The sequence below is a fragment of the Eptesicus fuscus genome, chromosome 10 (genome assembly GCF_027574615.1).
Source record: "Eptesicus fuscus isolate TK198812 chromosome 10, DD_ASM_mEF_20220401, whole genome shotgun sequence".
NCBI classification, from domain to species: Eukaryota; Metazoa; Chordata; class Mammalia; order Chiroptera; family Vespertilionidae; genus Eptesicus; species Eptesicus fuscus.
Genome location: NC_072482.1, coordinates 21,193,881 through 21,208,390, shown reverse-complemented (window position 1 = coordinate 21,208,390; position 14,510 = coordinate 21,193,881). Strand labels below are relative to the sequence as shown.

The window sequence follows — 14,510 nt, the reverse complement described above, 5'->3', positions numbered from 1 at the left end:
AGTGACCTCTAGGTTCACAGGATGATGCTCAGCCAAAAACACACCTGTGGGACTATGGCAGTTTCTTTTAACCAAATATGCACTTATCTAGAAATTATACTCTTAGGCCAAAGAAATGAAAACTTATATTCATACAAAACCTGCACATGAATAGTCACATCAGCTCCACACATAACAGCCAAACACTGGAAACAACCCAAATGTCCTTCAACTGGTAGATAGTTAAAGAAATTGGGTATCCATAACATGTAATACTACTGAGCAATAAAAAGGAACAAACTTTTTATACACACAACTTTAACGGATCTTAAAGGAATTATGCCAAGCTCAAAAGTGTATGGTTCCACTTATATAGTATTTTTAAATATTAAAATTATATGCTGCGAGTCAAGATGATGATGTAGGTAAACATGGTATTTGCCATCTTCCACAACCACATCAAACTTACAACTAAAACAATCATCATTCAGAACCACCTGAAATCTAGCTGAAAGGAAGTCCTACAACTAACTAGGGAATTGAAGAAGCAGTATATCAAGACTGGTAGGAGGGGTGGAGATGTGGGGTGAATTGTGAACCGGTTGGTCCCACTCCCACATATGCCACATATGGTGGTTTAAAATCCGGAGGGATATCTTGGCTGTGGAGATTTCCCTGAGGAGCGAGGGGTCCCGGTCCCACACCAGGCCCCCCAGCCCAGGGTTCCAGTGCTAGGAAGAGAAGCCCCTGTAATTTTGGACTGTAAAAACCAGAAGGGATTGTGGCTGAGTGACATGGAGGCTGCTGGCCTCGGGCAGCTCCTCTTAAAGAACCCATGCATGAAAAAAAAAAAAAAAAAGAACCCATGCATGGACTCCCTCCCTCTGAGCTCCAGCACTAGAGCAGCAGCTTGAAAGGAACCTGGGACATTCAGGAAGGAACTAACTTGTGTGGAATCAGGGCAAGAGCTGAAGAGGCAACTTTCTCCCAGACAGAAGTGCTGGCAGAGGCCATTGCTTCTTTGCTGAGATCCCTCCACCACAGAGCGACAGGCCAGTGCCATATCTGAATCTCCATCAACCTGGCTCACACTTTTTGCCCTGCTCTGGTGATTCCTTGAAACCCCACCGCTCCCTACTTGCAGGCTCAACCAAGCCATTTGCAGTGCCTTTTCCATATAACTGGCTTCATGCTTCAGACTTTCCTAAAATCTCTCAAACAAGCAGCAGAAGGCCTCAGCATGCCCCGTACCTCTCAGTAAGTGGCCCCAGGCCTGGCACTAGTGGCAGTCCACCTTGATTCACAGCTCAGCCTCTATGGGACACCTCCAAGCCCAATACAAGTAGAAACCATCTGTAGATTGCTTTGTAGTTCATGCTGGGTAGCCCCAGGCAGGGCACAGGGAATGACTGACTTTGTACCTCCCAGGAGGCTCCAGAACCAGTGCACCTGGTGGTCAGTTTTGACCACTCTGGATTACAACTCTACTACCTCCACAAGTGACACACTCAAGGGGCAGACTCGGTGAGCACCAAAGCCCCACTGAAGCAAGTCCAGAGCTCCATAGGTTGGTTCCTGCATAGCAACTCTTCTGCTGTAGTTGCAGCCAATCCTCACAACTGACTGGCTTGCGGATCAATCCCTCCCAGTGACACCTACATCAATCAATGTTCAACTACAATATGACAGTGCACAGCTCACACAAAGGCATACCTGAAGCGCCCAGCTCAGGTGACTGGGGAGCTGAGCCACTGGGCCCTACAGGACATCTACTACATACACAAGGTCACTCTACCAAGTCCTGGCTACATAGTAAATCTACCTAATATATAAAAACAGACACAGGAAAGCAGCCAAAATGTGGAGACAAAGAAACATGCCACAAATGAAAGAACAGAGGAAATATCCAGAAAAATAACTGAATAAAATAGAAGCAAGGAAACTACCAGATACAGAGTTCAAAACAATGGTTATAGAGATGCTCAAGAAACTTTAGTGAGAACTTCAAGGACCTTAGTGAGAACATCAATAACATAAAAAAATGACCAGTCAGAAATGAAGGATACACTACTGAAATAAAGAATAATTTACAGGGATTCAATAGTAGAGTAGAGGACGCTGAGAATCAAATCAAGAATCTGGAATATAAGAAAGCAAAAAACACCCAATCAGAAGACCAGAAAGAAAAAAGAATCCAAAAATATGAAGATAGTGTAAGGAGCCCCTTGGACAACTTCAAGTGTACCAACATTTGTATCATGGAGGTGCTGGAAGGAGAAGAAAGGGAGCAAGAAATTGAAAACCTACTTGAAAAAACGATGACAAAAAACTTCCCTTACCTAGTGAAAGAAACAGACATACAATCAGGAAGCACAGAGAGACCCAAACAAGATGAACCCAAAGAGGCCCACACCAAGGCATATCATAATTAAAATGCCAAAGATTAAAGACAAAGAGAGAATCTTAAAAGCAGCAAGAGAAAAGCAGTTAGTTACCGATAAGGAAGCACCCATATGACTGTCAGCTGATTTCTCAACAGAAACTTTGCAGGCTAGAAGGGAGTAGCAAGAAATATTCAAAGTGATGAAAGCAAGGACCTATAACCGAGATTACTCTACCCAGCAAAGCTATCATTTAGAATTGAAGGTCAGATAAAGAGCTTCACAGACAATAAAAAGATATAGGAAACCAGTATTACATCACCACCAAACCAGTATTACATGAAATGTTAAAGGGTCTTTTTTAAGAAGAAGAACAAGATAAAAAATATGAACAATGAAATGGTGATAAATACATATCTATCAACAATTGAATCTAAAAAATCAAAATAAATGAACAAGTAGAACAGAAACAGACTCATAGATACAGACAACATTGTGACAGTTACCAGATGGGAGGAAAGTTAGAGGGATGAATGAAAAAGGATAAGGGATTTACAAGTACAAATTAGTCATAGTCCATGGACACAGACAATAGACAGGTGAAGGCCCAGGATGGGGTGGGAGATGGATGGAGGGGGCAAAGGGGGAAAATGGGGGACATCTGTAATACTCTCAACAATAAGATTTAAAAAAATACTAAAGTTATAGAAATGGAGAATAGATCAGTTGTTGTCAGTAGTTAGGAATGGCTGGGGAAGAGGGAGAGATGAGAGAGTGTAACTGTAAAGGTATAGCAACAGGTTGCCTTGTGGTGACAAGATGATTCTGTATCTTGATTGTGGTAGTGGTTACATGAAGCTTCACATTAATAAAATTCCACAGAACTATTTATTTGCATACACACACAAAAGTGCTTCTAAATCTAGGAAATCTGAATAAGCCCTATGCATTGTACCAATGTATATTTCCTAGTATTATAACTATGTAAGACATCACCATTGAGGGAGAATGGGAAAAGAGTACAGAAGATTTCCCTGTACCTGTGAATCTGTAATTATTTTAAAATTAAAACAAGGGTCCTATTATATGGTGACAGGAAAATATTTGACTTTGGGTGGTGGGCACATGGTGCAATACACAGATCTTGTAACATAGAAACCCACTCCTGAAACCTATATGATCATGTTGAGCAATATCACCCCCGTCAATTTAATAAAAACATAAAAATTAAAACAAAATGAATATGGAAGTTTTTAGTTATCATGGTAATGTCAATTATTTAATGGCAAATTACTTGTAAATAAAAACTTGGATCTGATGGTATAAAGATGACAGCTTCTGTGGTATAGGAGAATAATGAAAAGTAAGATGGGGTGCTGTGCCCACTTCATGTGAATACGTAATAGAAAAGAAGTAAACAATCAGACAGCATTAAAAATTTTTCCAGTGGGAGCACTTTGAAAATTTTCCAAAATAAGGATGTGATTAATGCATCATTATAAATTTGTTTAATTCAAAATATAACAAAATACTGCATTAAGACCTTTGAAAAGATGTTAACATGTGAATAATTTTTTGCCCTTCTGTAATAAATTCAGAGGCATCAACCTCTAAGAGACCAAGTGAATCTCAGGGATCTATAAATTATCAAAGACAGGTCCATGAATATAGTGTACCTGCAGAAAAGAAGCCCATAAGGAGTGGTGATATCACCCAAAGAACCTAGAAGTGCGGGATGGATAAACTGGTATACTTGTCAAAGTTTTTTCCAAGTATGATGTCCATAATACTTAACTTTTCTTCTTTTGCCAGTTCTTGCTTTCCTTTGGTGTCTGCTGCTTTCAGAAAAGAGCTTCTTGCTGCTCTGCCAGATCGAGTTTCTAAATTGCCAGAGCCTACGCCTGGGGCAAGTTCAAACATCCACTGAGCTCTGAACATCTGGAGTTGTGCCTAGAGGAGAAAAACATTTTAGGACTCCTCTAGAAAGAGTAGCTCAACTTGGGAACAATTTGTCAATAGGTCTTACATACCTCTCTATATAAAAAACTAATATGCAAATAGACTGAAGGGTTGCTATGACATGCACTGACCACCAGGGAGCATGCATGGAACATGGCAGGCATCAGCTGCAGCAGGATGGTGGAGCAGGTGAGCAGGGGCTCCAGACCAAGGTGGGGTGCCAGGGCGAGCCTCTGGTGGTTACTGAAAATTCTCTGCTCCTGCGCACCATGGTCCTGCCTGGTGCTCACACCTGCAGCTGGTGCCAGAGCCGCTGCTCGCACCCACTGACAGCCGCTTGCACCTGCTGCTAGTGCTCAGTGCTGTCAGTGGGTGCGAGTGGCAGCTGCCAGCCCCAATCTCCCTGAGGGCTTCTCCACCTCCCCCTGCTCCTGAGGGGCAATCAGGGCAGCAGCTGCCGCTCGCACCTGCTGACAGTGCCGGCCCCAATTGCTCCGTGCTGTCAGGGGGAAAAGCGGGGCTGGCACCTTCAGTGCGTGGGAGCAGCAGCAGCGGGAGTGAGGGCCACATAGGAAGGGCCAGGTGGGGGCGCAGAGGATGGGCTGAGACCTGCCTCTGTGCCCACTGCAGCCTCGAGGCTCACAGTTCCTTTCAAGGTGCACAAATTTGTGTACTGGCCCCCTAATGTGTGTGTGTGTGTGTGTGTGTGTGTGTGTGTGTGTGTGTGTGTATTTTTCCCCCCCAAAATCAGAAAACACTCTTTTAAATTACTAAGTTAATAAATGCCTATTCTAAAATAATTTTCTGCTTAAGACTTGAAAGAAATAATGAAAATTTGCCTAAAATAAGATTGTTTACACAGAAAAAAATCTAATGGTATGGGAAAAACAAGTTAAATATACACCATCACTTAGGCACTCAACTTAGATGCTTTCAAACATTTGTTTCCTTGGAATACACCATCTAGCAGATGTTGAGTGCTGCTAAAATTTCTGTATGCAAACCCAACGTTATCTGTTAACAACCCTTCTCTTTTTTAATAAGAAAATATATTTTCAAATACATATCATTAATCTTTTTAAAATACAGGATAAGTGAAGTCCCCTGTGTGGTGGACTGTGCTGTGCTGCCACATCCCCCAAATGCTGGGATTCCCTCAGCTGTTAGCCCTTTTTGGGGTATTGCTTCAGCAAGATCATACTCCCTTCCCAGGTGATTCCTACCCAATGATACATCGATGAAAGTAATCAGTGACTGAAAAAGCTAGACTCTCAAAGGTTCTTCCATCCTCAGAACTTCCACAGGAATAATGAAGGTGGTCCATTAAGACTGCACAGCAGCCGAAACCGGTTTGGCTCAGTGGATAGAGCGTTGGTCTGCGGACTGGAGGGTCCCAGGTTCGATTCCGGTCAAGGGCATGTACATTGGTTGCGGGCACATCCCCCGGTGGGGGGTGTGCAGGAGGCAGCTGGTCGATGTCTCTCTCTCTCATCGATGTTTCTAGCTCTCTATCCCTCTCCCTTCCTCTCTGTGAAAAAGCAATAAAATATATTTAAAAAAAAACTGCACAGCAGCTCAACTCCCCCCAACTCTGGCTTCCCTCCTTCCCTGTGAGGTGACAAAACAGTGTTGATTCCAAGAGTACTGCTTTAAATACCTCCTAGAGTACTGCTTTAAATACCTCCTACATGGTACTCTCCATCTCCAAGTTTGCTTTCTAGGGAACCCAACCAAGATGCCTTCCTCCCAGAGAAGGCCATTGCCAATAGGATTGTGTATTCGTCCTGGCTTTTAAAAATTCTATATTATAAAGAGGTGATATGCAAATTAGGCCAGGACTCTGTAACGGGTCACAACCAGACAGGAGGAGGTTGTGCACGCAGGTGAGGCCCAGAGCGAAGACGGGGACAGAGACAGGGGGGTTTGCCCGAGCTGGTGCGGTGGCTCGGGCGGCGCCAGAGTGGACACAGGCAGGGGGCCGGGGGACGCTGCGAGTCAGGCGCGGGTCCCGGCCCCCCGCGGGGTGCCTCCTCGCACTATTTCAATCGTGCACTGGACCTCTAGTTATATATATAAATAATGTTTCTGAAATATTTTTTCTCTCTATTCTGTACACTGCTTTTCTTTGGGATCCCACCTTCCTACATTTAACATGTATACCTCCAACCTCAAGAATCTTTAGCAGAACTCTTAATATTTACTAGATGATGCATTCCAAATTAATATTATAAAGCTTAAGAATTCAGTAAGATGCACTTAACAAATTACAATGAATATTTTTCTATTTCAATACACAAAGATTTACCCCATTCTTTTAAATGGCTGCTGTGTATTTCACTGTATGGATGCATCATTATTTAACACAAGTGATAGATACTTAGGTTGTATTCCCTTTTTCCATATAAACATTTCTGTACATGTATATTTACTCACTTTCTCCATGATTCTTTAGGATTAATTTCCTGGAAGCAGAATTACTGGTTCAAAGGGAATGTATGTTTCTCATTTTGACCCATATTGTTACTCTGCCTTTCAAAAAAGTTGTAGCAATTACACTTTCATGTATACTGCATCAGTGTTCTCATAGCCTGGATGGCAGTGGGCATTATTCACCACCAATCTGATCATTTAAAAAAAAGTGTAGATTTAATTTGTATTTTTTTAATTATTAATGGGGCTAGTTATCTTTTCAAATTTTTAATAGCCATTCATATTATTTTTTCCATTAGTTGTCCATTCATATATTTCTACCTTGTGTTCCTCTTGCTGATTTTTAAGATATCTTATATACTGAGGCTATCAAACCTCTGCCCATATGTGGTAGTTTTTACAGTTGATTATTTCTCTTTTGACAGATTTACGATGTCTTTTGCTATATATAGGTTTAAAAATGTTAGGTGGTCAAATCTGTCAATGTTTTTCTTTGAGTTGATGGGTTTTAAGTCATGACTTAAGCCTAGGTTTGCATACTTTAAACCCATATACTGAACTACACAGCAGCAATTACTGATACATCTTTTTACAGAAAAAAAGAAATCTATAACATAGTTATAATTTAAGCATTCTATAAACCAGTATAAAAATACAGTTAAATCCAATGCAAAGAAACCTATAGATATTCACAATTATGACCAACTGCCGTTTATGTTTGGAAAGCAATGGAATAAGAATTAAATATATAATGGAGAAACATGCCTGCAGATCTGTTTCCGCAGGGCTTTCGTGTTCATCATCATCTTGTCTGATCAGATCAGAATGACAATCTTCCTCAGCTTCTGCCTATAGGGGGAAAGGAGGGAAACAAATAATCAACATCAGTTTCTCTTTGAAATCTACACCTATTTATTTAGCTACTCGCCCAATGAAATATAAAGTTGCTATTCTCTAGATACTTTCCTCACAGGCTCTAGTTTTAAATATTTTGGTAGGTGGTTAAAAAGAACAACTATGCTTTGGAAAATAACATTCAGTTGTGGTATAGAGTTCAGCAAATAGTTTTTGTTTCACAGATCACTTAAAAGATGATGTACTTAATCCATATATAGATGTTCCTTCTTTTACACACACTGGCATATTAATGTGTATGACTTTTTCTTCTTCTTAACGTTTTAAATGCACTAGGAAAGCTCATAAATCAAGGACATGTAACAGTGAAATGTTCTTTGTAAAGAAGCCTCTTCTAGTTTATAAATCCAGATTTTTATATATTGGATTAATTTAAAATGGAATAAAGCAGGACTGGCATGACTGTGCATGGTTTGGAGCTTAACAGAAGTCTCAGATCAATTTCATTTTATTCTTCTTTTCTCAATAAATGTTTGCTAAATTAAACTGAACCCTACCTTCCAGTGAAGATGAAATGTTGCCTAGGTTCAGTCTGTTAAGTAACAGACTTATTAGCAAATGGGACTTGCTTAATACTTATTGTGGACAGTCCTACAGAGAAATGTGGCAATCAGGGAAATGACCTTGAAGGTTAGAAAAAAATAATAAAACCTATTTAATTTTACTCATTCCAAAGATGTTAAGTTTCACAATTGCCCATTTTAGTTGTAATTTGTTTCCAGGGGGGGGAAAATGTTTGTATTAGCACATATCTTGGAGTACTGTAACTAGTTATGTACTAGAACTACTCTGTAGTGCAACATAAATAAGCCTAGCTTCCTATCTTATCTCTGCGAACCAGACTTCAAGCAGGGGTGCCTTTAAGACTTGAACCAGTTCGTATATGATAAAGTGCTTGGCACACTGTAAAAGCTAAATCAGCAAAGAAATAAGTAAAAGAGGCCAAAACTCGGACACATTTCCAGAAACTGGAAAATTTACGCAATACATTTCTTCTTCTGAGTCCTAAGCTGGGAGCTTTCCGTACTAAGAACATCACTGATAGGAAAATACACAAGAAAGAACTGTGAATTTATAGATCCCATTGAGAAATGTATTTCTTCTCAAGTAAGAGCCTGCTTTATTATTGTAAACTCTAAGAACAGCTAATTACAAGGGAATCTGGGTCCCCTAGGGTACCCAGGGAACAGCTTTCTCTACCTAGGGCCTCGTGGTCACACTAAACTGACTTCAACACTTCCCCCTGCTCTCTCCAGATCCCTGCTCCTGCGTATGCTGCTTGAATGACGGCTGGAATGACTGCTGTTCCTTCCTCACTTGGCTACTCATCCTTCAAGATTCAGCTCAGGAATCATCCCAGTCGAGGGCATTTGCTGATCCTTTTAATTGCCTCTTTTCATTACACTTCTGCTTGTTATCATGACACAACTTGTTTGTCCCTTGTTCTGACATTCTATGATTAAAAGTTTACCGCAAATCACCTTACAGTTTTGGTTATACTGAAGCTCTGGTATTGTACCAGGGTCTAGCACTATGCCAGGCTGATAACAGGTGCTCAAAAAAAATCGGTTGAATTAACAAATAAAATGCCATGTGGCTATATAATGCATTTCTCAAGAATGAGGAAACAGGAAACCTATAATACAGATGGCATCTTTCTTCTTCCCTGAGCTCCTGTGCTATCACAGAGTTTTAATCCATCATTACTTTGATTGCGACAGTATGGCAAAAACGAGCAACTATCCATTTGGGTTTTACTACATTTTTCAATTCAAATACCACTTGAAATAAGCAGGTCCTCTCACCTGTCATCCGAGATTTTCACTTAGTTTTTCCTAATTGAGTGTGACCTAAACCTCACCTTTCACTTGGGTAGCCCGTGCCTTCATCATTTAACTCCTGTTTCACACGTGGGATTAATGAAATAAAAAAAGTTAAATGCTTAATCCTGGCCAGAGAACCAATTCTGAAAGTTTAGGAGCATGGTCAATTACTGCTTTTCCTATCCAGATGAATAAAATCAAATAATTCAGCCACTCACTTATTCCATAAATATTTGAGTGTCTACTGTAAGCTAATTACTTTGGTATCATTTCACTCTTGAGTCATGCAACCCTAGAGATCAGTTGCTCGGACGGACCATGATTTCAAGCCAAAGCAAGGCAGCGCAGGGCAGAGAGGACCTAGTCCCGCCTGAAATAGTCCTATGGAATTTGCCTTGTCAATTTCTGGAGCTTAGCTCCGTCTCTCCACTTGCACCGCACCGCCGCTTCTCAGGCCCTCGCTGCTGAGAGGTGAGACAAAAAATCCTCCCAACCCCACGCCGCCTGGCCCGCCTGCCAGCATCCTATCCAGGGCACTGCCGCGTCACGGGGCAGATGCGCCCGAAACCCAGGCCTCCCCGTGGGCACGGCTTTGCAGAGGGGCAGCAATCAACAAGTGCCTCCGTTTGCCAGGGCTCCCTCCGGATTCCAGATGCGGCGCCGGCTCACCTCGATCTAGGCTCAATGCTTTTGATAAAACCCCTCGAGAGGAGCGAGATTGGTTCAGGGTCCTCAGCGAGCCGAGAAGAGGCATTTTCCTCGGCCGTCCTGCAAACCCACTCTCCTCACACCGACCCCGGCTGAGGGTGCAGCAGGAAGAAAGCCCCGGGGCGTGCTCGGGGCCGGCACCCCTCCACTCCCCAGGCCAGAGGTCCTATAAAAAGGGTAGCGGCCGTGCAGCTCCCACTCCGCCCAGCCCCTGCCTGCTCCCTCAGGGCTCCTCCCCGCAGGCCTGGCCCCTCGGCACCCCGCACCCCCTCGGGCACCCCGCACCCCCTCGGGCACACCGCACCCCCGCCTCGCAGGACCCCCCGACCCCCTCCTCAGGTTACCATGCTGGCGGGCCGGCCGGCCGCGGTCGAGGGGCTCTCCGCGCCCCCTCTGCACCGTCCCCCGAGGAGGTGTGCTGGGTGTCCGGGTGTCTACTCCTGCCTGTCTACTGCAGAGGGCTTAGCAGAGTTCTCGGTCGGAGTAGCGCACCAGGCAGCGGCGGTAACTGCGGGCCCGGCGTACGGCAGCCATCTTCGCGGGATCGGGGGCCAGATCGGGGCGCGCTGGAGCGGCGGCCGGGGACGCGAGGAGCGGAGAGATGCCCGTCGCTAGCGGAGGCCGGAGACTGTGCGGGAACCAGAGCGTCCGCCCTACTGAAGACCCCACACGCCGCCGCAGAGCCAACCCCTCCGCTGCGGAAAGCTGCGCCGCCGCGCCGAGCATGCGCAGTGCCCCGCCGCCGCCTGCGTGGGAGGCTCGGGCGGACGAGGGGGCGTGGGCCTACTGTGTGCGCGAGGCCAAAACTAGGCGAGAGGTCACCAATTTGCGGACCGTCCCCCCAACTCAACCCACTTATTCGGCTCAGGGAACATTTATGCAAAGTTGAAAAACCAGTATCTCAAAAATGTAACTCAAGGGGTGGGTGGGTGGGTAGAGATCAACCGAAGAACTCGTATGCATATAACCCATGGATACTGACAATAAGGTGGTGAGGGCCTGGGGCGGGGGGTGAGGGGGGCGGGCTAGAAGGGGTCAATGGGGGGGAAAGGGGACATATGTAATACTTTAAACAATAAGAATTTAAATCTTAAAAATAAAATGTAACTCGTTAAGGGTTGAGACCCTATGGCAAGTAGCCTTAATGAGCATCCAACTAGCGCTCGGGGCTGTCCCGCGGCGACTCTGGCTGGAGTGTCACGCCAGGAAGGCAGGGAAACCGTGAAACCCCGCTAGCATCACAGGCTAATGTAACGACCTAACTTTTCAAAAGCACGGGTCTGGAGGTTGAGGAAAAGATGCGTTTAGGAGAGCGGCAGGAGGGTGTACACTCAGCCACAACCAAGGAAGGTCGCACTACAGATCCCATCATGCAACGGGGGAAGGACTAGCACGCTCCAAGGCCTTGAAACCCAAGTCCTGCCCAGTCGGCGCCCGGAGACTCTCTGGGATTTGTAGTCGCAGTTCCGCGCTGAGCTCTGGAACTTGGCACAGGATACTCGCCCCACCTCTTAAAGACCGAACACTCCATTTCACTCCCACAGGCACTCTTGCTTATCAGGCGATATATTATTTTCACACACTGGACATTGTTTTAAATACGGAATTTTGCATGCTCAATGAAAACCTACAGTCGTAGAGCCTCTTACCTTCTTCACTCAGCAAAAATTTAAGAAGTTTCTAGCTTCTCTTAGGTAACAGGTACTAAGACCCTACTTTCAACAAGTTCACAGAGTTTAAATCTCTTATCCATTATCTTATTCTGGAGATCTTAGAATCTGGGGCAGAAACATAGAGGCAAAAAAGGGGCGGGGGGGAGAGGAGGAGAGAATGGTGAGCTACAATAGGGAAGCCCAACTGCTCTCTTAATAGGGGAACCTCCCTTCGGAGGGGTGTTTTTAGTTGCACCCTAAATCAGCTACCAATAAAAAGTGCCTTCATGTTTCGTGGAGAACCAAAGTTTAATGGTTTTAGTTTTTAAAAGAGACTCTAGGCTTAGGTCTTTTAAGGATGATTTTCCTGCCCTAGCTGGTTTGGCTCGGTGGATAGAGCAACAGCCTGCGGACTGAAGGGTCACAGGTCCGATTCCCGTCCAGGACAATTGATGTGTCTCTCTCACAGATGTTTTTTTTTTCTTTCTGTGTCTCTCCCCCTCCCTTCCCTTCTCTCAAAATATCAATGGGAAAATATCCTTGGGTGAGGATTAATAAGGATGATTTTCCTCCCAATGATCTCTTTAAAAGGATTTTGAAATTTAAATCTGGGGGAAAGATTAGATGTAAGAATTTATAATAGAAGAAAATTATATGTGACTCATGAATACAAAAGATCAGTTCTGTAAATGAAGAATAAGGTATAGAAATATTTTCAGAATTCTATTTCATTAAACTGTTGAATGCTAATTTGAGATATCTTGGTCAATTAGCACAGATGATTTCTCTTTTTCTAGCAAATAAACAATGAAGATTAATGAAGTAATAATTAGTATTTGTAATGATAAATTGAGCACATGTTTTATTAAAATGCTTTTAGGTTTCATAGCTACTAACTTTCTATATTAGATCAGTGTCCATTAGACCTCTTTACAGGGTTCTATTGTCACCAGACTGGGCAGAGTAGATCTGCCTCAGTCCAATCTGTAGTGTGTGGATTCTCGACCTTGTACAGGAAAGATTTCACAATACAAGTCCAGTGATTTTGAGAGTACATTTATTAAAGCTGGGGACAGTTAACCAAAGGAAGGACTGAGGGTAAAGGAAGCAACAGGAGCGAGCCTAGGTGGGGCTGCTTCGACTCCCTTAGAAACGTCCTAGGAAAGAAATGAGCCAAGGCGGGGCTGCTTTTAGCTCACTGGGAAGTCAGAGAAAAAGGCGGCCTTGGAGGCAGGTTCTGGGGGTGAGCCAGGACAAGCTGCCACTGCCCACTGCTCTCTGGTTATAAGTCTCATGGAGACCCTTAGAGTTTAGGAGAAAGAAAGTAAAAAGTTCATGCCGTGCTCTAGAGCGATCCTGCATTGGGTCTTTGTCTTGAGGGTTTTTACCTTTTTTCTGTGGTTGAGAAACTTGGGGGAAGGTTTCAGTAGAATATGCATCTGCTTTCCAGGTGCATTTTTAAGATAAAGTCCTACAATTCACTAGCTGTAAGTTGTTCAAATTGTTTGTCCTTGTCCTTGTCTCAGTTTCCCCATTCCATTTGCCCAGGAATTTTTTCTAGCTTCTTACTGTCCTGCCTCATATTATATCCACAGGGTTGTAATTTTCCCGGACTAAGCCATTTACTAGCCCAGTGGACCCTTGTTAAGGTAACCTAAGATAGTCCCTCTTATTTGCTAGGTTGACTTCCTTGGACAACTGAATTTGACTAAAATTGATCATTTTAGATACTTTAAAAATCTTTTTTTTTTCATGAGAGTAGCATAAAATTTGCTAGGCTCCCTCTTATTTCCTTGTCATGTCATTGATAATGATTTTCCGTTTTCATTTGCCATGTGGTTTGTGTGTTGCCTAGGTAAACGCAAAGGTGGATAAACATCATACATTTGCCAGATAGCCTGATGACCCTTTCCCACTTAGGACAGGAAGTCTAAGAAAGCTTGACTGTCTTGTAGAGTCTCTCCAACAGGAGCAAGAGGAGAGAGAGAGTCAGTCCTTTTGTACAGCTTCTTTAGGGAAAAAAAAAAAAAAAATCTGTCTTCAGTTCTTCGAATTCAAAAATAAAATAGAGAGAGAAAACTGATATAGTGATGAGCTGGGGGATTTAAACTCAGATCCAGTGCTTTATGAATTACAGTAGTGTTGCTTGGGGCAATGTGGTTCCCTTGACCAGCACCAGAATTCCGGGCATAGGGCCCAGCAAACTGGTTTTAACAAACCCTCCAGGTGAGTCTGATGCCTCCAACTAAAGTTTGAGAACCAATGGCTTGGGGCGATTATGTAAATTTAAATGGAGGACCTTGAAGTAATTTCTTTTTACAAAGCACTTCAGAGTTAGTCCTTATATGAATGATAAGGTAATGTCTACAATACAAGTGAATGTGTTTAAAAAGTGTTAAGTGTTAAATGTTGTATAGTAACCAGTTACAGAAGACAACTGTTTCCTACCTGGATAATAACAATTCAGTCTTTCAAACTAAAGTTGCTCTTACAGTTCAAATGAATACACCAGGCAATCAGTGGCGCCTTTATTTTAAACGTTTTTATTGTGGTAATAAAATATATAACATAATTGCCATCTTAACCATTTTGAGTGTACAATTCAGCGGCACTGATTTCCTTCACAATGTCTTGCAACCTCAATTACGATTTTTTTTTTTTAA

The 14,510-nt window shown here is 43.2% G+C and overlaps 1 protein-coding gene across 1 annotated transcript in view; it reads right to left on the bottom strand.

Moving 5' to 3' along the window:
* Positions 1 to 10,912, bottom strand: part of FBXO9 (F-box protein 9) — a 32,852-nt gene extending 21,940 nt beyond the window's left edge. The window contains exons 1-3 of the mRNA XM_054722416.1: positions 10,540 to 10,912; positions 7,515 to 7,598; positions 4,157 to 4,310 (exon numbers count right to left, since the gene is read on the bottom strand). Coding sequence (XP_054578391.1) covers positions 4,157 to 4,310; positions 7,515 to 7,598; positions 10,540 to 10,542 — 241 coding nt within the window. The 5' untranslated portion in view covers positions 10,543 to 10,912. The remainder of the gene's footprint in view (positions 1 to 4,156; positions 4,311 to 7,514; positions 7,599 to 10,539) is intronic.
* Positions 10,913 to 14,510: the final 3,598 nt, after the last annotated feature.